Source organism: Pseudonaja textilis, chromosome 1 (assembly GCF_049901715.1).
Source record: "Pseudonaja textilis isolate UNSWEBS1 chromosome 1, rPseTex1.2, whole genome shotgun sequence".
NCBI classification, from domain to species: Eukaryota; Metazoa; Chordata; class Lepidosauria; order Squamata; family Elapidae; genus Pseudonaja; species Pseudonaja textilis.
The window spans coordinates 318,557,437-318,579,553 of NC_141990.1; the positions used below are offsets into that span (position 1 = coordinate 318,557,437).

Sequence of the window (22,117 nt, forward strand, 5' to 3'; positions counted from 1 at the left end):
ACGAAGCCCCCTGTTTTATTTTTTGGGGTCGATTATTTATTATGATGATTATTCGGAGATAGGAATTGAAGGACCTCACCTTCAGGTCGAAATGGGCGATGTGTTTGGAGTGGAGGTAATAGACCCCATCCAGAATCTGCTTCAGGAACTGGGTGGCCTCTTCCTCCGTCAGGGATTCCTTCTCCGCCAGGAAATCAAACAGCTCCCCGCCAGAGACCAGTTCCAGAATCAGCACCACGTCCGTCTTGTTCTCAAAAATGTCGTGGAGGGTGATGATGTTGGGGTGTTGGATCTCCCGGAGGATGTTGACTTCCCGCTGGATCTCTTCACGGCTCACCCCTCGGCGGCTGGACGACAGGCGCCGTTTCTTGATGAATTTCGCCGCGTATTCCAGGCCCGTTTTCTTCTCGCGGCACTTCCGCACGATCGCGAACTGGCCGCTGGAAACCAAAGGAAGAGAAACGGCTTGTTAAAATCATCCTTGACTTACAGCCTGTTGTGACCCGGGCCATGGCACAAAGGTAATGTGATGACCCAAAGGGGTGTGGCACAAAGGCAACACAGTCAGATAATCAGTAGAAATCCCTTTATTAGCTCCAACTTTGCCCCCAATGTCCTGGTTACCTTCTGGGCTGGAGAAAAACTCTCCCAGGAACAGCCTTTGGCTGCAGAGAATCAAGTACAAAACATGGTCAACAAAAATTGTAACTATAAGTCCAATCAAGGCAAGATGAGGTAATTAGCCTGGCAGGGCAGGAGAAGGAATTCCAGAAGTGAAGGAACAGCAGTAAGTCAACCCAGTTGGGAGGATGTCAGGAACGCAAATAACCGCAGTCAACACAAACTCATGTTTGTTCCCAGAAGAGGCCACACTCAGCTTGCATTTCTTTTAAACTCTCATTCCCAGGTGTGGCTAATGAAGGGAATCAGGGCCCTTTCCTCCCCTATAAGCCATGAAACCCACGTTGCTCCCTTCTCCATTCCTCCCCGCGTGCCCTAGGATGAAAAGAGGGGATGGGCCTGGGTCTTCCTCTGAACTCTCTCTCCCTTGTTCTACCTCTCCCCTGCTCTGCCCAGCCGGACTTTGCCCTTCCCCAGTTTCCTCCACAGACAAACGGAGCCACACTCTCACTCCCTGTCAGCTGTTCGGCTTCCTCCTCGGATTCAGACTCCGACAGGCGCATGACAGGTGACCCAGGCAGCTGGCAGTTCAAACCGGCCTTTTATGGCTCCAAATTTCCCCAAACGCTCCCATGTTTCTGGCAAGTCCCAGAGCAACGTGATGACAAACACACACACACACACACACACACACATACCCCTCAAGCAGCCGCTGGCTGCAAATAGTCCAGCCCAATGCTGTAAGCACCACGGCTACAGCGAGAAATCCAGCAGGGCAAGTCAAGTCCAGAAATCAAAGGAACGAGGCCAATATCCAGAATTCCAGAAAGAATGCAAGGAATTCAGGGAAGTTCAAACGTCGGCACTCAACACTCCATGAATTCAGCGTTTGTTCCTGACAAATGCCCCTCCCCACAGCGTCTCCTTCAGTCTCAGTCCCCAGGTGTGCCTTGTGAAGAGGGGTGGGGCGCTCTCCTCCCGAGTAGTCAAGTCAGTCTGCGCTGACAGGTAGTCCTTGGTTTATGACCATTCATTTAATGACGGTTTGAATTTACGACAGCCTCGGACAAATAGGTTTCAGAATCACCTTCATAAAAGCAATCTCGAATGCCAGCAACAGAGCAGCTAAGGAAGACTGCAGGTAGTCCTCGATTTACGACCACAGCTGAGCCCAGGATTTCCGTTGCTAAGTGAGACAGTTGTTCAAGTGAGCTTTGCCCCATTTTTGCAACCTTTCGGCCCACTATTGTTAAGTGAATCACTGCCAGTCTCATGTTAGTAACATGGTCGTTAAGTGAATCCGGCTTCCTCATTAACTTTGCTTGTCAGAAGGTCACAAAAGGGGATGGCATGACTCCGGGATACTGTAACTGTCATAACGGCGAGTCATTGCCAAGCACCTGAATTCTGATCACACGACTGCAGGAGACCGGCTGTGACGGTCGTTAAGTGTGAAAAACAGCCGTAAGTCACTGTTCAAACAGTTACTAAAAGAACTGCTATAAATTGAGGACTACCTAAGTTGCCTTCCAACACTTTGGCATTTGGGGAATTTGCAAATTCTTTTGTTATATTCTCCTGTCAGGATTCCAAGGGATCCATTAACTTTCTAATTAGTGTCCCTTTTTAGCTCCAGCTCAAAAGATTCTTAAAGATCCCTGTCATCCTTTTTTTCCTGAACTATTACCATCTGGCAGACGGTACAGGATAATAAAAACAAGGATAAATAGGCTGAAAAAGAGCTTCTATCCCAGCGTAGTAACTCTACTGAATTTTACTGTATAGGTAAAAATAAAGATTCCCCTCGCACATACATGCTAGTCATTTCCGGCTCTAGGGAACCATTACAAAGCCGAAGAAGAGCCGGCGCTGTCCGAAGACGTCTCCGTGGTCATGTGGGAAAATGCCGAAAGGCGCACGGAACGCTGTTCCCTTCCCACCAAAGGGGGTCCCTATTTTCCTACTTGCATTTTTTAACACGCTTTCGAACCGCTAGGTTGGCAGAAGCTGAGACAAGTCACGGGAGCTCACTCCGTGACGCGGTGCCGGGGATTCAAACCGCCAAACTGCTGACCTTTCTGATCGACAAGCTCAGCGTCTTCGCCCCTGAGCCACCGCGTCCATCTATTCTACTGTATAATGCAATATTAATGCAGTATTCCATTCAATTGTATAGAACGCGAAGGATGTGCGTCTGTTTTACTTTTTACTTTTACTTTTTACAGTCATAATGCACACCGAGGATGCAATGACAATAAAAGCAAACGAAATCAGAGGCAAGGAGCCCATCAACCTCACGCTTCCTCGTTTTGTGACAAGAAAACTCACCCAGAGACATAGCGTAAAGCGGGCAAACCCCTTTGGAGGAAGCTGCAGAGGCAACGGGGGGACATTTATTTAACGTTAAATAAATTTTATTACATTTTTCACAAAATACAAACCTCATTCACGTTTGTGACCAAGTTTTGGCATCGACAAATGTGTGTGTGTGTGTGTGTGTGTTACAGTTGTGTTACAGGTGTGTTATAGAACAATGATATACATCATTGTTCTATACATCAACAAGTATCTACATCTTATTTATTAAAGGTATCTATAATTATAGATATCTATAATCTTATCTTATATACCTCATTGTCTGTATGTCTACAGTAATATTCTCTTAAGATCTCTTGTTTTAATTACATTAATCCATTCTTCCTATTTTTAATATCTATTCTCTAACCGTTCATACCATTTGTCCCCTATTATGTAGTATTCAGAGTTCTCTTTCATTTCTAACGTGAGCGTGTCTATTTCCACACATTCCAATATTTTGTGCATAACTCGGTCTTCTGAGGGGATATTGACTCCTTCATTTGTGCAAAAGCTATTCTGGATATGTACAATAATATATTTTATCTTTTTTGGATATTACTCTGTAATTATTCCTAAGAGGAAGAGTCCCGGTTTGAATTCAATTTGATATTTAGTGAACTCTTGAAGCCAATTTTTTATTTTTTTATTTTAATCCAGTATTTCCTGGTCTCAGCATGGGGGACATTTAAAGATGGGCTGTTATTTACATTTTTCGACGGTGAGATCATGCCGGCTGGCTGGCTGCGTGGGGGTTTCCATATAAGGTTGTTTGTAGCTACACAACCCCCTCCGAATAGAAATTCCACACTCCTTTCAGCTCCGTAACCAGCAGGAAATAGAAATAACTCGACGGCAACTAATGCTCGATTCCTTCATTTTTTTTAAGGAAAAGAGCTTCGGTTGGAAATACAGGCCGTGTTCCAACTTACGACCACCGTCAAAGCCAGAATCCTCGACTTACGGCAATGGAGACCAGAATTTCCATCATTAAGTGAGAGGGGTGTTAAGCCTCATTTTACAAGCTCTTTCTTGCCATATTTCGTTAAGGGAATCCCCTCAGTCATTAAACGAGTCATACCGTTGTTAAGCAAATCGGGCTTCCCCGTTGACTTTGCTTGTCGGGGATTATGACGGGGCCCCGGGACATGTCATAAATAGGAGTCGGTTGCCAGGCGTTCTGAATTTTGATCACCTGACCGCCATGGGCTCTTCCTTCAGCCGCGGGATACAGGTGGTCCTCGACTTACGACCACAACGGAGCCCAAAAAGTTTATGTTGCTAAGTGAGACGGTTATGAAAGTGAGTTGTGCCCCATTTTACGAAATTCCTTGCCACCACTGTGAAGCACATTGCTGAAGTTGTTAAACGAGGAACACAGTCATTAAGCGAATCTGGCTTCCCTCCGTTGATGTTGCTTGTCGGACGGTCGCCAAAGGGGAATCCCGCGAGCCCATTACACAGTAACCGTCGTAAATACCAAGCATCTTGAATTTTGAGCACGTGCCGCAAGGGTCGTAAGTGTGGAACATGGCCGCAAGTCACGTTTTTTTCAGAACCTAAACAAACGGACGTAAGTCGAGGAACTCAGAATTTACTTCCCCCTCAGCTGGAGAAAGATTTCGCAGCCTCTCGAACCCGAAATTGTGACAGTGACAGTTGTTCCTCACAACAGGAACAAGGACGAAATCTCAGCCCCAACGAACCCTCTTTCCCACACTACTTAGGAAAGAGTGTGTCTCACCCCACTGGGTGACACAACAATGACTCACGCGGGGTGTGTACGTCACACAATTTTTGCCTGCTGTGAACTGCATGCTAAAATAAGCCACTTCCCTCAGCCAGCCAAACCTTTTAACTTAAAGAGATTTTATTAGGAAATTATAGCTGGCAAAGGCTTGTTTACTGGGCTTTCTTGAGAAGTATATATGGCTGTCCTCGACTTACAGCTGTTCCGTTTAGTGGCCACTTGTGAAGAGACAACGGTGCAAAGAAAAATGTGGCTTGTTTTGACGGGTGTTTCACCCTCTTCGTGGTTGTGTGATCAAAATTGGGGTGTTTGGAGTGTATTTGGCGTAGGGTTTCCTGTCTAAGCAGGGGGTTAGACTAGAAGACCTCTGAGGCCCCTTCCAACTCTGCTATTCTATCCTATTCTTATTATTCTATTTTTCTATTCTATTTATTTCTATTTCTATTATTTCTAATTTGTTCTCTATTCTCTCCTCTTCTAATTCTTATTATTCTATTCTATTTATTTCTATTATTTCTAATTCTTCTCTCTTCTCTTCTAATTCTTATTCTATTATTCTATTCTATTTACTTCTATTTCTATTATTTCTAATTCTTTCTCTATTCTTTCTCTGTTCTATTCTAATTCTAATTCTAATAATTCTAATTCTATCCTATCCTATTCTATTCCTGTCCTTGGGTCATATAATCCCCATCTGTCACCTTCCTAGCTGGCTTCTGATCGGGGGAGTCAGATTCACTTAATGACCAAATGATTTACTTAACAACTGAAGCAATTCACTTAACAACAGTGATCATAAAACAGGGCAAAACTCACGGAAAAACGATCTTGTTCAGCAATTGGAGATTTTGTGCCGAGATTGTCCCTTGTCTGAAACGTTATGGGGGTCTCCTTTCTTGAAGCAGGGGGTCGGACTAGAAGACCTCCAAGGTCCCTTCCAGCTCTGATTCTGCTTAATTGAGGTTGTATGTTGAGGACTACTTTGTCAATGAAATCACGGCCAGCATTTTCAGAGTTTATCCCAAAAAAATCTCTTTTAAGTTTTATGACTTACATCCAATCCTTCCCCCGCCCACACACAGTAAAATCATTTATCATCCATTTGGAGTTACAACAGGGTTGGAAAAGGTGACTTATGACTGGTCCTCGCACTTATGACCAGTGCAGCACGTGATCAATATTGGAGCGCTTAGCAACCGGTATTGTTTACAATGGTTACGACATCCATTTGGGACCTTCCCTTTCGGCTTCCAATAAGCAAAGTCGATTGTGGAAGCAAGGTTCACTTAACGACCATGTGTTACTCTCAACAACTGCAGCCAGTCTCTATTAACCACAGCAAAGAAGTTGCAGACATCAGCAGGACTCGCTTAACGGCTGCCAAAATTCAGTGTGACTTGCTTAACAACGGTCAAAATTCAGTGTAACTCGCTAAAGCTGCCAAAAATCAGTCTGACTCACTTAACAACGGCCAAAATTCAGTGTGCCTTGCTTAACAACCACCAAAATTCAGTGTGACTCGCTTAACAGCTGCCACAATTCAGTCTGACTCACTTAACAACGGGAAAAATTCAGTGTGACTTGCTAAACAATTGACAAAATTCAATGAGGAAGCCAGATTCACTAACAACCGTGGGACTAATGTTAACAGCTGCAGGGATTCGCATAACAACAGTGGAAAGAAAAGTCACAAAACGGTACAAAACTCACTAAACAAATGTCTCACTTTAGCAACAGAAATTTGGGACTCAATTGCAGTCGTAAATTGAGACTACCTGAATTTTACTTTTACTTTTTATTTGCTTTTGTGTCATCAATCATTTTTGGCTGATGGGAAAACAGTTTTTAAAAAATACATCTCAAAGATTACAGATTAACAGAGTTGGAAGGGACCTTGTAGGTCATCTAGTCCAACCCCGCTCCGCACCCAATCTCAGCTTGAAAGGAACTGGCAGCCGAGAGTTTATGTTTAACATGAAATGAATTTAAGAATCCACAAAGTTTCTTGGGCTTCTTTTTTTAAAAAGCTGGTGGAAAAAGCAGCGTTTTTCAAGATCTGCCTTCTAGTTCAATGGCCCAGCAATTCATTTACTTCCATTAGCTTGTCTTTAAAACCAGACAAAAGGAGGATTATACGCATTAAATGCCTAGGTTTGTATTCCCACACCCCAAAAGTTTGATATTTTTGATGACTGCGCATGGATGTGTAATCCTTGGTATAAATCAGGTGTGGTTTTTGTCACTGCCAATCTGGTACATCAGGTTTAATAATCCTGGGAATAATCCAGAACATCTTAAATTTTCCCGAAATGAATTAAGATTAAAATCAAATGAACCGAGATCAAATCTCGTTGAGGTCCCGGGACATGAGCAGCGCTTTGTAACGCCTGAGTAAAGCCACACCTGGAATAACTGCATCCGTTTTTGGTCACAATACAAAAATGATGTTGAGACTTTTAGGAGAAAGTGCAAAGAAGAGCAATTAAGATGCTTAAAGACCCGGAGACAAAAATATACGAAGAATGTTTGCAGGATTTGGTTTTGTCCAGTCTAAAGAAAAAGAAGGACTAGGAGGGACATGATAGCATCTTCCAAAAATTTGAGGGGCCAACACAAAGAAGAGAGGTTCAATTTATTTTTCAAAACACCGAGAAACAACGGTTGGAACGAAGGAGGAAAATTCCTAACAGGGAGGACAATTAACCAGTGGAACTGCTTGCCACTAGGAGTTGTGAATGCACCAACACTGGAGGCTTTTAAGAAGAGACTGGACAGTCACTTGTCTGAAATGGTCCAGGGCCGTGATGACGAACCTATGGCACGTGTGCCACAGGTGGCACGCAAGCTGCAGGCAAACTTACCTCACTACGCATGCACGCGCCTCACAGCTGATTTTTGGCTGGTTTGAGGCCTTTTGCGGCCTCCCAGAGGCTCGAGGGAAGCTCTGCAGCCTTTAGAGGCCGAAAAAAAGGCCCGTTTCATCACTTCCTGTATTTCCGGGGCCTATTAATCGGCCTGCGGAGGCTTTTTACAAGCCTCTGGGAGGCTGAATAAGGCCTCAAATCAACCTAAAATCAGCTGTGAGGCACAGTGCAGGTAAAGGGGGGCGGTGGTGCGATTGCACACGCATGTGCAGGGGGCATGAGGGGGTGCGCATTGCTTTCTGGGTGCTAGCACGCGAGTGCACCAGCGCGCGCACAATTTTTGGCACAGGAGCCAAAAACGGTTAGCCACCACTGGTCTAGGGTCTCCCGCTTGCGGAAAGGGTTGGACTAGAAGATCTTCAAGGTCTCTTCAAACCACTATTCTGAATCGATTGACTTCTAGAGATTCCACACACGCACCGTGTGTGGTTCTTTTTTTTAAATAAGTTTTATTTGTTTTATTAGTATATTTTAAAAAAATCATTTTTCAATCAAACAGTGTGTTGTCTGGGTACAATTGTTTTTACACGATCATAATCAAGGTGTTTACAATAACATGTATCACAATAACATTAATACTGTAGTAACAACAGTATTTTGTTTGCCCATTTTTAACACATTTCCATTTTAACACTTATCCTTTTTACGTCCTTTCCTTCTAAGTTCTGTTTTTATTGTCTAGCCCTCGATAAAATAAGTGCCAGGTTAAAAAGTATTTAGGGTTTTTTTTGGTCCTTAATAGTAAGCGTTAGTCTATCTATTTCTGCACATTCTAATCTAATGTTTTCTGAATTACCTTCTCATCTGTTTGGATCTCATCGCACTTCTGTTGTGGAGCATATACAATTCTAGCTGCAGTTAATTCATGTAAAATCAAATATATAATCTCTTCATCACGTTTTTCTGGTAGAATACCCAATAAAAATATTTCTGGGTTGATATCTCAATGCCATTTTATCATTTTTTTCCAACCAGGTATGTATTTTTATCCAATATTTTTTAACTTATGGATATGTCCACCACATTTGAGTTTCCTGCTTCTGGAAAGGGTTGGACTAGAAGACCTCCAAGGCCCCTTCCAGCTCTATTCTGAATTGATTGACTCCTGGAGATTCCATACACATGTTGTGTGTGGTTCTTAGGACTCCAGGAGAGAAGTGGCGTTCTATTTCTTTGGTGGCTTTCAAAATAATGTGGTCTTCCAAGCTAGGTGAGAACCTATGACCTGTGTTGTACAGGTCAGATTCAAGAAGTGAGGGGAGCCAAATGTCAACTCATTAAATATTTCTATGGTCTTTTTAGAGTTGCCAGCAGAAAGGGAGGGGGAAATGGGGTTGAAAGAGTAGTGTGGCAGCTTGGAAATCGAAAGTGCATTCCATACAAAGTAACTAGGTGACTGAAGTTTCTGCCGCGCAAATATCTAACTGGAGAGCATGATTGTAGCTCTTGGCTATGGATGTGTCCCATTGGAGAATATGAATTACGATATACCCAGGGGGTGGGGGAAAACCAGGGTTATGTACCTCAGAGTCAGCTACACCCAGGCAATGTGGGCATGTTAACTCCCAATAAATCCTTTTGAAGTTTTGGAAGTTTGGCTCGAGACTCATGATTTAATTGGGGTAACTGCCAGAATCCTGATACCCGTATCCTAAACATACGACTCACCTGCCCAGTTCTTCCTCCATGTCATAGTGGTCTTCCACCCTTTCCTGGCGGAAAGTGGACATCCTTGCTTGAAGAGAACTGCCTCCCTCACCTCAATTTGTGACGTTCCTCCTGTCAAGGTGGCACCAAGACCTGGGATAGAGATAAGATGGCAGACCGTTCATATCTTTTGTTCTCCTTTCACAAACTGTTCTTAGAAGCTGTCCTCCACTCCTGCCAGGGGTGGTGAGAAGTTATGGCCCACAGGGTCAAGATGGGAGACCAAGGAGGTGCGGTCAAAGGCCTACCTGTCGTTTGCGACCAGGAGAACCTCCAATCACCACATTGTGGCAGCCATCTTGATTCTGTCGACCGTAGTCGGCCTATTCTTGGCGGCTGAGATTGTCCAGGATCTTCCAAGAAGTCTCAGCCATCTTCATGACACGCCCCTAACTTCTACTCCGGTATCTCTCAACCTTGGTTGCTTTAAGATGGGTGGACTTCAACTCCCAGAATTCATTGCTGAATTCTGGGGGATTCTGGAATTGAAGGCCACCCGTCTTACAAGCAGCCCAGGTTGGGAAGCATGGTTCTGCTCCGTTCTTCCACTACCCCAATTGGCTCAAACCAATCATCCCCTTGCCCAAATTTCCTGCCATTAGCTTTTAATCCCCCTGTGGGCAAGATAACAAGATAATCAGCTTCTGATTATCATTGGTCCAATCTTAGCAAATGACACCCCCCCTCCTCAAATAGCAACAGTCCCCTTTAGGACCCCCTACTCTTCCTTCCACAATCCAAAGGACCTTCCGTCGTTCCTTCGTTCCTTCCTTCCCTTCCCTCACTTCCAGCTTTCTTTTTTCTTTCTTTTTCACTTCAACCACATACTTTTTTTCTTTCCTTCCTTCCTTCCCTCATTTCCATCTTTCTTTTTTTCTTTTTTTCACTTCACCACATGCCTTTCTTCTTTCTTTCTTTTCTTCACTTCACCACATGCCTTTTTCTTTCCTTCCTTCCCTCACTTCCATCTTTTATTTCCCTGTTTTCACTTCACCACATGCCTCCTTCCTTCCCTCCCTTCCTTCCATCTTTCTATTTTTCCTTTTTTTCACTTCACCACGTGCCTCCTTCCTTCCTTCCTTCCTTCCTTCCTTCCTTCCTTCCTTCCTTCCTTCCTTCCTTCCTTCCTTCCTTCCTGCCTCTCCAGGGCCCCCTCCCCATATTCCATCTGCCCACCTCCCTCCCTGCCGCATTTCCTCTCCTCCCCTCCCCCATCCCCTCTCTCCCAGGACTAAAGTGCCCCTCCCCCCACATACACACACCCCAATTTCATAATTAAGCAAGCCACAAACATCACAAGGGAGAAACCTGCAATCCGCCTCTCGCATGGCCCGGACGGTGGGCTCCAGTAGACCACCGCCACCCCGCTCTCCTCTCCTGCCCCCAACCCCTTTCCTCTCCCTTCCTCTCTCTCTTTCCTCTCCTCCCCACGGCCCCTTCCCTTTCCTGCTATCGCATCCTCCCCCCCACACACACATACACACAGACACACACAAGTTTTTTTTGCTAGAATCTAATTCTGGCCCGAAGTCAGCTCCCACCCACCCTTGCGTTTCCCCAAATGGCTCCTGCCTCCCCCACCATCTCCCCCACCCCTCCCCGTTTCCCTTCAAGTTCCCCAAGCCCCCTTCCCTCTAATACCCCTTCCCCAAAAGGCCAGGCCCCTCCACTGGCCCCACCACCCCCCCCCCCTTCCCTCCCATCCTGGGCCCCTAAGCCCTCGCCTTCTCCTTTCCCCATCCTCTCCCCTCTTCTGTCTCGACCGCCCCTCCCCCACCCCCAGAGTCCAATTCTGTCTTTGAGTCAGCAGCCTCACACCTTTCCTTCTAGCCCCCTCCCCAATGGCCAGGTCCTTCGTTGGCCCCTAGGCCAGCCCTGCCACGCCCTTCCCCTACACCCCAAGCCCCCTGCTCTCTCCCCCATCCTTTCCCCCAGCACCCCATTCTGGTGCCAAGTCAGCTCCCTCCCACCCTTCCTTCTAGCCCCCCACCCCCCACCCCAATGCCCAGCCTCCTCCGTTGACGCTTCCCCTCCACCCCGGAGCCAGCCCTACCACCCCTTCTCCACCTTCTAGCCCCCTCCCCAATGGCCAGGCCCCTCCACGGGCCCCTGGGCCAGCCCCCTTCCCCGACCCCCAACCCGCTGCTCCCTCCCCTTCTGTCTCATCCCCACCCCCACCCCAGATTTTAATAGACTGGCCCACAGTCAGCTCCGCTCTCACCCTCTCCCCTCTGATCCTCCCCCCTCCCCAATGGCCAGGTCCCTTTGTTGGCCTCCCCTAGGCCAGCCCCCTCTCCTTTCCCCCTCCAATTTTTGCAAGAGCCCAATTGGGGTCCCCAAGTCAAGCTCCCTCCCACCCGTCCTTCTAAGTTCACCCCCACCCCACCCCTCAAAAGGCCGGGCCCCTCCACCGGCCCCCCACCCTCTTCCCTCAACCCCCACCCCCTCCTTTCCCCCTTGCTCCTCCCTCTCCCCCCACCTTACATCCCTTCCTGCCTCGCCCTCCCTCCCTCCCTGCCCCCCAAAAACTCCTCTTTCCTCCCTTCCCCACCCTCTCTTCGACCCCCTCCGCGCCTTCCTCCTCCCTTCCCGGCTCGACCCCCCAGCCCCAAATTCGGCCCCGCTGCTCCCTCCTCGCCCCCTCCAAAGCCGCCTCTCCCCCTCAACTCCACACCCCTTTTCCCCGGGGTCCCCCTCCCCCCTTTTTTCCTGCCCGCCTCCCCTTTAAAACCCCCGACGCCCCTGACCCACCTGGGGGGCGGGAGCGCGCCTGGAGGAAGGGAAGGGGGGGGCAGAGAGAGAGAAGCGAGGCGCGTTCTCGCCTCCGCCGCCGCCACCGCCGCTCCTCGCATTCCAGCAGACAACCTTCCGCCCCGTCCTGGGGGAAGGCGGAGCAGCGCCGCCCCGTGATTGGCTAAAGCGCGGAGGTGACGTCACCGCCCCGACGTTCCACGGCTTTCCCCGGGCCTCGCGTGACGTCACGGGAGACCCCTGGGTTTGCTGCTGTGTTTGTGTGTGTGTGTGTGTTTTGGTTTGGTTTGGTTTTATTTATTTTTTAATCAATGGGAATTTTTATAATGGGGATTCGCCTCTCTCGACGCCGGCCTTGCGCGAGAGGAGGAAAAACAACCAACCACTTATGAAGGGAGAGGGCCCACCCGAGATGGTATATAGAACAGAAGACAGCCGGAAGGGACCTTGGAGGTCTTCTAGTCCAGCCCCACCCCCCCACCCCCGCCTTCAAGCAGGAACGGAAGGCTCAAGCGGAAGGCTGAGTCAAGAGGAAAGCCGCTCACCCACCCACCCATAGAAAGGAACGGGGCTTACTCAAAGGAGGAAATCCCACCCCACCCCATGCAGGAATCAGGCGCGCCCCAAAATGAGGATTAACCCAAAAGGAAGAACTCCCACCGGTACCTACGGAAATTGGGGCCATACCAAAGGAGGAACCCCCCCACCATGCAGGAATCAGGCCCACCCTAGAGGAGGACACCCCCCCCTCCATACACATATTTAGGAATTGGTCCCATTGAAGAGGGATCCCCATGATGCAGGAATTTGGCCCATTCAAAGGAAGGAAAAAAAAAACCACACACACACACACACACACACACACACACACACACACACACACAGAGGAATTGGACCTTCCCAAAATGAAGACACCCCCACCCCCCCAGGAATTGGGCCTATCCAAGAAGATCTATCCCTAAGAGTGCAGACTGACTACATGGCCCATAATCAAAAGCTGCAGAAAAAGCCAACTCTTTTGCGAAGATGGACCTTGACAGACCCGAACACTGGGCCGTATCTAACAAAATGAAATTCAGTGGAGGAGAGAAAAGGAAAGTCCTACACTTAGGCAAGGAAAACCCAAAGGACACATCTAGACTGGGTGAAACCAGGCTCAGTAGCAGGGACTGTGGAGGGAAGGAAGCAGTGGGGTGCCACAAGGTTTGGTCTTATATCTTCAATATCTTCAATTTGACCTCACCCCGTTCCCAGGAGGTTTGTAGGGGGTGTGCATAAGCGCACCAATGTGCCTACCGTCCCTGTCCTATTGTTTCTTTTTTTATTTTTATTTCTTTTATTTTTCTTATATGTATCCATAACTATGTTTATACTTATACCTATTATCTTATAATTGCTTGACAAAATAAATAAATAGATAAAATAAAAATAAATAAATCTTCATAAACAACTTAGATGAGGAAATAGAAGGGGAACTTACCAAATTTGCAGATAATACTAAGCTGGCAGGAATAGCTAACACCCAAGAAGATCAACTCAAGATCCAGAGGGATCTGGACAGACTGGAACACTGGGCCCTATCTAACAAAATAAAATTCAATATAGAGAAAAGTAAAGTCCTACACTTAGGCAAGAAAAACCCAAAGGACACATCTAGACTGGGTGAAACCAGGCTCAATAGCAGGAACTGGGAGAGGGATCTTGGAGTCTTAGTGGACAACCAGCTAAATAGGAGCCAGCCGTGTCAGGCAGCAGCAGCCAAAAAAGCCAACGCAACCCTAAGTTGCATTAACAGAGGGATACAATCAAGATTGAGGAAGGTACTAATACCATTCTACAAAGACCACTCCCAAGCTCCGGTTGCTACTTGATTCGGTCCGTGTCTGGAAGCATGAATGACTGTGCATGCGTGCTGTAAAAAAAAAAATGGTGCCGAAGGGGAAATCACCAATTTTGTTCGTCACCCAATTTTTGAACCATCACTCAGTTCAAAAAGTGGGTGGGTTTTTTGTTCGTCGCTTGATTTGGTCACGAACAGGATGAGATTCCACTGAATAAGATAAATTACTTTTCTGTTTTGAACCAGAAACAGAGACCTTGGTCCAAATCTGAACTAAGATTCAACAAGAGAGAGCCTTGCTCATTTCAGATTCGGGATAATGTCAGTTTTCCAGAAAACCTCCACTCCACCCAATAACTCCGAGACAGGCATCTTCTCAAAAGTTCTGTTTTATTTGGACGGTAAACTGGCACATCTGGAAGAATCCCGAATCTGAAAGTTCCTAATTTCCTTGCAATAAGTAAAAAAAAAACTACAAATCCACCCCCTGCACCCATCAGTGCATCACGTGCCCCAATCACTATCCATTCCAACTTCGGACGTCCCCTCACCCAGCTGCAGAAATAACATGACCTTGACTTAGAAAAAGAATGCTATTATGTCTCACCACATACGCTCTGAGAATTTCCCCCCTCCTATTTTCCCAGGCTCAACAATGTGGCCGTGTGGAAGCGTCTGGTGCCAATACGGCTTCCAAAGCTGACAAACTGCTCTGGGACATGGAGGTTTCACTAACCACTGGTGGAAAAGTACACAAGAATTCCTTCTTCTTTCACGGCTGGTGACAGAATTCACTCCCTTCTCAATTCTCACCTTGGGACAACACCCTATAACTCACTTTAAACCACAGTCGAGCAACCTCAGCTTTCCAAGCTGTGGGGCAAAGCATGGCGGGAAATCGGAGGTAGAGCTACCTTTGATCGTAGTTCTATTTAATTAATGTCGCTCTAATTATTTCCCTGCAGCCGTTTCATTAAAAACCCTCCTGGATGAACCGAGGACAATTATTGTTTCGCTTCTCCTGGTGGCCAACTAAATTAAAAAAAAATGTGGAAGAAGGAAGCCCAGGAGTTAATTAACTTTGACCTCGTTGTGAAGCAGAAAACCTGATCTTAGACATCCAAGCAGAAGGTTATGTCAATCTTGGCGAGGTAACCAATAACAGAAAATCAGAGTTGGAAGGGACCTTGTAGGTCATCTAGTCCAACCCCTCCCCCCGCCGTCTAAGTGGGAAACCCTACACCATTTCTGACAGATGCCAGTCCAGTCTCTTCTTAAAAGTCTCAAGGGATGAAGCTCCCACAACTTCCAAAGGCAACTTCTGTGTTCCATGGGTGGATTGTTCTCACTGTCAGAAAATTTCTCCTTATTTCCCGGTTAAAGGTGGTTATTTCCAGGTGAAAATGGATGGACTTCAACTCCCAGAATTCACTAGCCAGACATTCCTGGCTAAGGAATTTGGGGAGTTGAAGTCCATGTATGTTCAGGTGGCCAAAGTTGAGAAAACACCGTTGAAAATTCAGACGGTTGAAAATTCTAGTATGTGTATTGTAGGAGAACCGTTGTCCCAGAGGTGCTTTTTCAGCAAGCAACTGGACTTTGTTTTCTTTTTTTCTTTTGAAGATGTTTCACTTCTCATCCAAGAAGCTTCTTCAACTCTGACAGAATATTGTGGAATGGATTATGGATTATATTCCTTGCAGGAATATATTATAATATTAATATATATATATATATATATATATATATATATATATATATATATATATATATATATATATATATATATATTTGTTTTCTGAGGTTCTCGGGGTATTTATATGTAGATCTTTGGTTGTTGGGTTTTCTCCGCGTAAGATTCAAGTATCTAGGCAACGTTTCGATGAAGTCTCATTCATCATCTTCAGGCTTCTGTCTCCAGCTCTGTGCTTCTCAGAGTAATGGAGATTGCAGCTGCTTCCTCCTTTTAACTGCCAGTGGGGGTGGAACTTGATTGGGTGGGGGCTTGGCTGTGTTCTGATTGGGTGGGGGGGTGTTCTCATTGGTAGGGGGTTTCTACACTTCCATGTAGAAAACAGACTCCCACCCATTCAGAAAATGAGAAACGACCATGGACCAGAAGCTGCACTGCAGCTGCATCACTACCCACTTCAAACCCCTCTGAGCCATACATGAAGCAAACTGACACCCACTATGAAGATGCAGCAGGACCACGAACTAGAAGCCAAACAGCAAGATCACAACTCTCCAGCTCAAATCCCCAGCAACTAAAACTAACCTGAGCACAACCAAGCCCCCTCCTGAACAGAACACGCCTCCAACCAATCAGAACACGGCTAACCCCCCAACCAATCAGAACACAGCCAAACCCCCTACCAATGAGAACACCCCCCCACCCAATCAGAACACAGCCAAGCCCCCACCCAATCAAGTTCCACCCCCACTGGCAGTTAAAAGGAGGAAGCAGCTGCAATCTCCATTACTCTGAGAAGCACAGAGCTGGAGACAGAAGCCTGAAGATGATGAATGAGACTTCATCGAAACGTTGCCTAGATACTTGAATCTTACGCGGGAGAAACCCGAACAACCAAAGATCTACATATAAATACCATGAGAACCTCAGAAAACAAATATATATATATATATATATATATATATATATATATATATATATATATATATATATATATATATAAAACAATATATTATTCTAATCATCTTTGTTGCTCTTCTCTGCAGTCTTTCTAGAGTTTCAATGTCTTTTTTTATATTGTGGTGACTGCGAAACTATGTGGTCAGGCTTAGGTTTGAGGGAGGAAAATAAGGGGAAAAAATTCTGCCTCCCAGTATCCATTCATCTGGTATTCATCTCGCTAGCGTCCTATCAGTGTGTGAAGGAGTTGAGGACTGTTTGGAAACTGAAGCAGCATTTGCTGTGTGAGCAAGGAAGAGACAACAAGGAGTCTGAGCGTGGCTTAGCTCAACTGTTCTGTACTAAGGCTACTTGGTGCTGTGAAACTGAAACTCCTCTGCTTGTGTTTTGCATTTGGAAGAGATTTCTTTTCAGGTGGGGAGGGGGAGTAGAACTTTGTAACATCGGAGCGTAATAATAATAATAATAATAATAGTAATAATAATATAGGGAATGCTAATGTTTTGATGGTCATTTCAAAAAATCCTTTCTTAGTGAGCACCTAGAAGCCAGGAGGAAGATATGTGCCAAATTTCAAGTTTGTAGGCTTGTGATGATGCTGGTCTTTCGCTTTTATGTATAGAGATAATAATCTATTATTCTAATCATCTTTGTTGCTCTTCTCTGCAGTCTTTCTAGAGTCTCAATGCCTTTTTTTATATTGTAGCAACCGAAACTGGATGCAATATACCAAGTGTGGTCTTACCAAGGAATTATATGAAGCGTCTGCTTAACCCTACACGTGATCTTGATTCTATAACTTGTTAATCCCAAAGATGCTTTTTTTTCCAAGAGGCAACCGGATTTTCTGGTTTTTCTTTGAAGATGTTTCGCTTCTCATCCCAGATGCTTCTTCAGCTCTGACTGGATGACGGGGAATGGAAGGATTCTGAAGCGAAGCTGGCTGAAGCCATCTTGCGCTGCCTCATAGTTGTCACAAACTCTGAGAGGGAGAAGGCAGGGGAGGAAATAGATAGGCATGCTAATAGTCAAAGCAAAAAGTTTTCTTGTGGGAATCAAGGTCATCCCAAGAGGTGGCAGCTGAGGGAGGAGAGGAGTGATCAAGCACCCTGCCAGCTATTCACAACAGACAATGCGACAACTGAGGAGGGAAATATTTTGCTCTTTTAACTAGAGGAAAACTGCAGGAATTTTCAGAGTTGGTTTTCACTAGCTGTGCCAATATGATGCATCCAATAAAACATGCTCTTTGAGGAATCTACCTGCCTCAGGGTTCTGATTTTAGTGAATGCATTATTCAGTACGCTGACAAGATACCTGTTAACGCTGTTTAGGATTGTATTGAATGCTTTGGCCGCTGCATCACACTGCTGGCTCATATTCAAGTGATTATTTACTAGGTCTCCAAGATCCCTCTCGTCATAACTCCACATCTGAAGTAGGCCAGTGAGGTTATCTGACCCCAAAATATTTGTGCTGAAACAGAGAGTTCAATCTGGGAGCCCCCACTCTGTCATTTTCCAAAACTATCCTATGATTCAGGTCAAGGGTCTGGATGGCCCCAAGTTAATCAAACAGTTTCTTACATTGGAGGGTAGGGTGAACTCCTCAGTCTCAGTCTAATATCCATGAGTCTGTCGTCTGAACCTCTATAACTGTCTGGTTTGGCTCTGCAACCCAACAGGATAGACACAGACTCCAGAGGGTAATTAGAACTGAAGAAAAAACAATGGCTACCAACCTGCCTTCCGTTGAGGACCTGTATACTGCCCGAGTCAAAAAGAGGGCTGTGAAAATGTCTACAGATCCCTCACATCCCGGACGTAAACTGTTCCAATTCCTACCCTCAAGACGATACTATAGAGCCCTGCACACCAGAACAACGAGACACAAGAACAGTTTTTTCCCCCAAACACCATCACTCTGCTTAACAAATAATTCCCTCAACACTGTCCAACTATTTACAAAGTCTGCACTACTATCACTATTCATCTTCTCACCACTGCTTATCACCCATCCTCTCCCACTTGGGACTGTAGGACTGTAACTTTGTCGCTTGTATCCTTATGATTTATATTGGCTGTTTCCTAGTATGATTTGATTGCTTATTGCACCCTATGACTATTATTAACTGTTGTACCTTACGATTCTTGACTCTTGACAAATGTATCTTTTCTTTTATGTATATTGAGAGTATTTGCACCAAGACAAATTCCTTGGGTGTCCAATCACACTTGGCCAATAAAGAATTCTATTCTATTCTATTCTATTCTATTCTATTCTATTCTATTCTATTCTATTCTATTCTGTTCTGTTCTGTTCTGTTTTGTTCTATTCCTTATTCATTCTATTCTATTCCATTCTATTCTATTCTATTCCTTATTCATTCTGTTCTATTCCTTATTCATTCTATTCTATTCTATTCTAATTCTATTCTATTCTCTATTCTATTTCAATTCTATTCTATTTCATTTCTATTCTATTCTGTATTCATTCCAACATTCTATTCTATTCCTTATTCATTCTATTCTATTCTAATTCTATTCTATTTCTATTCTATTCTCTATTCTATTCTATTTCAATTCTATTCTAATTCTATTCCATTTCTATTCTATTCTGTATTCATTCCAACATTCTATTCTATTCTATTCTATTCTATTCTATTCTATTCTATTCTATTCTATTCTATTCTATTCTATTCTGTTCTTATTCTATTCTATTCTATTCTATTCTAATTCTATTCTATTCTAATTCTAATTCTAATTCTTTTCTATTCCTATCCCTATCACTGGGAAAGATAGGAAATCAGAAATGAGGAGGTGATAGATAAGCTGCCTGGGAAAGCCAAGGGAAATCATCAAAACCATAAAAAAGCGAAAGACTATTTCGGACATGTGATGCGACACTCGGAAAAATACGGCCATATTTTACTTAATCCACCAGGCAATGATTGAAGGCAAACAAGGTCCAGGCAGAAGATCATCATGGCTTCAAAATCTGGTTTGGACAAAACTCAACAGCACTTTGTCGTGAGACTGTTGATAAAAAATAGGATCGCCAACATCCCGAGGACGGATATGGCGCAAGAAGGGAAAGATGGAAGGAAGGAAACAGGAGCAGTGGATGGACTTGAATGGCCATGGAGGAATCTTTGGAAATCTGGAAGGTTGTCAAATCAACACCAACTCGACGGCACTTCAACTTCCATCAAATAACCGAAGGATCGAAATGACATGGCTTGGTTCATCTCGTTGCAAAATTTAGAGTTGATGTGCAATCCTGGTGTTTTGTTGTTGTTGTTATTGCAAAAGACACCGGTACCTTAATGAGCCAAACCGCGTCACAAGTTTTGTTTGGTTATTTTTGTACTGCAGGAAGGCAAGGCTCACCTGAGATCGCTAAATTAAACGAGGATCGACTGCTTTCACACAAGTGTGCTTTTTAACGTGATCCGAAGCCGAGAGCAATCAAATCACGGTGTCTGAATGCGACGTGTGAATCCATTGCTTTTTACCGTGACACAACCCAGATAGGAACCTAGAATTTCTTGAACAGAAGTGGAAGGCGAACCCAACTGAAAGGAGCATGAAATACATATGTTCAACTGGATATTAAACTGTCTTAAAAGCATGAATGGGAAGCAACTTAGAAATGTGTCATGTTGTGTTTTTTTTCTAGTGGGTGCACGTTGTTAAGTCAGAACAAAACATTGCTTCCGTATTTACGGCTTTTTGAACCGGTTACTTATAGAGGCCACAATTTTGTGGTGTTAAAAGCAGTGCTGGTGAGAACCCCCAATTACACACACATACAGTGCTTATTTTTGACTACCAGATAATCTTTTAACTTGCGACTTATAATGCAGAATGCCAATTAGTCGTAAATCATGACAACGGCAAAGCAGGCCATCACAACTCACCTGGTTTTACAAGTTTGGTGGCAGTTAAATGAATATGGTGGTTGACACAATAATGAAGTACATGAATGTGCTGAGATGGATGGATAAATGAAGTTATTGAATGACAAGGAAGGAGAATATTATAAAATAAGGGATGTCTGGTACGAATGGATAAGGAATTGAATAATTTTGTAACATAAAACAATAAGGTTTACGTGTAAATAAATGTAAATAAGAACGTATGCACAAAAGATATATGCCAACCGACACATTGTATGTAATGGAAAGATGGTTTATATTTGTTATTTATGTTTGCATTTGTTAATGTTTCTTGTCAAAATAAGTAAAAAAAAATGTATGTATGTATATATAATGCTTGAAATGACGAAGAAATAAGATGCATAACACGCTAATAGTGAAATGCAAATGTGTACACTGCTTTAGCAACGTTGTAGAATGTGAAAATTTGTTTTTCACTGATGAAACGTTGAATAAATTTATTTAAAAAATAACAATACGGTGGTTGAACAGGGAACACCTGTTTGCTGTGGACAATTTTAGCCCAAAAGCTGGAACTAAACGCCCATTTTGGCAAAAATAGCAATAGCAGTTAAGACTTATATACCACTTTACAGCCCTCTCTAAGGGACTTGTATGTCAGCCTATTTGCCCAACAATTTGAGTCCTCATTTTACCGACCTCGGAAGGATGGAATAGAACAGAATAGAGCTGGAAGGGGCCTTGGAGATCTTCTAGCCCAGCCTCCACCTCAAGCAGGAGCGGAAGGCTCAAGCGGAAAGCGGAGTCTATCTTGAGCCGGTCGGGATCGAACTCCTGGCAGTGGGCAGTCGGCCTGCAATACTGGATTCTAAGCCCTGCGCCAGAGCTCGAGAGAATATATACTCCATTGGAGAATGTGATTTATGACAGCCTGGGATGAGGAGGGGGCGGAAACAGGATCATCGGTGGACAGTAAACTACGTGGGGCAGAGCTGAGACCTGACATGTTGCTCCTAATAAATAATTGGATTTCTTTAGACACTTGGGGGAGGCTCGTGAATTAATTAGGGCATCCATTGGAACCCTGACAGATGCTGCAAAAATGCAGGCTGGTTGCGGAGGGCCCCAAAGCCCAGAATGCAGTTGTGTGTCTACAAGAAGGTCACCGGCCTTTGTAAAGAGCCCTAAGTAATTTTTGGTGGGATTGATTATGATGGACATTAAGCAAGTCGTTAAGTCGAGGGCTATCTGTATTGTTTTCCCCACCACCAACTTCCTTCCTCCTCACACAAGCTCTCGAGACGTTTCAATACAGACAGGAAGCCCGATCCAGACATTCTTATATTTATTATTCCAGTGGTTCTAAATACATTGATTTGCACAACGATAACCTATTAGCCAAGAGGCTGTCCGGTTAGAAAGCCTCTCAAATCCCCAGATAATAACTTTTTATTGATCATCCCTTCCGCGTCTCGTCCAACCTTTCGAGAGAGAAAAACAGATTTTTTCCCACATCTGCCTCCCACACCTCCAAAAAAACACCTCCCCTTCTTCCTCCTTTCCAAAATTTCTCCAAGGAAGAAAAAAACCTGGCCAATTTTTCTCCTCCTTCACTTGC

At 44.7% G+C, this 22,117-nt stretch overlaps 1 protein-coding gene across 2 annotated transcripts in view; it reads right to left on the reverse strand.

The window, feature by feature from the left end:
* Positions 1–12,241, reverse strand: part of DAPK3 (death associated protein kinase 3) — a 25,105-nt gene extending 12,864 nt beyond the window's left edge. Inside the window, exons 1-3 of one of the 2 annotated variants that reach the window (XM_087922596.1) lie at positions 12,109–12,241; positions 9,319–9,450; positions 80–440 (exon numbers count right to left, since the gene is read on the reverse strand). In XM_087922596.1, the coding sequence (XP_087778722.1) occupies positions 80–440; positions 9,319–9,380 (423 nt within the window). In that variant the 5' untranslated portion in view covers positions 9,381–9,450; positions 12,109–12,241. Of the gene's footprint in view, positions 1–79; positions 441–9,318; positions 9,451–9,605; positions 9,739–12,108 lie in introns of those variants that run through there. The other variant, XM_087922597.1, reaches the window with a different exon arrangement.
* Positions 12,242–22,117: the final 9,876 nt, after the last annotated feature.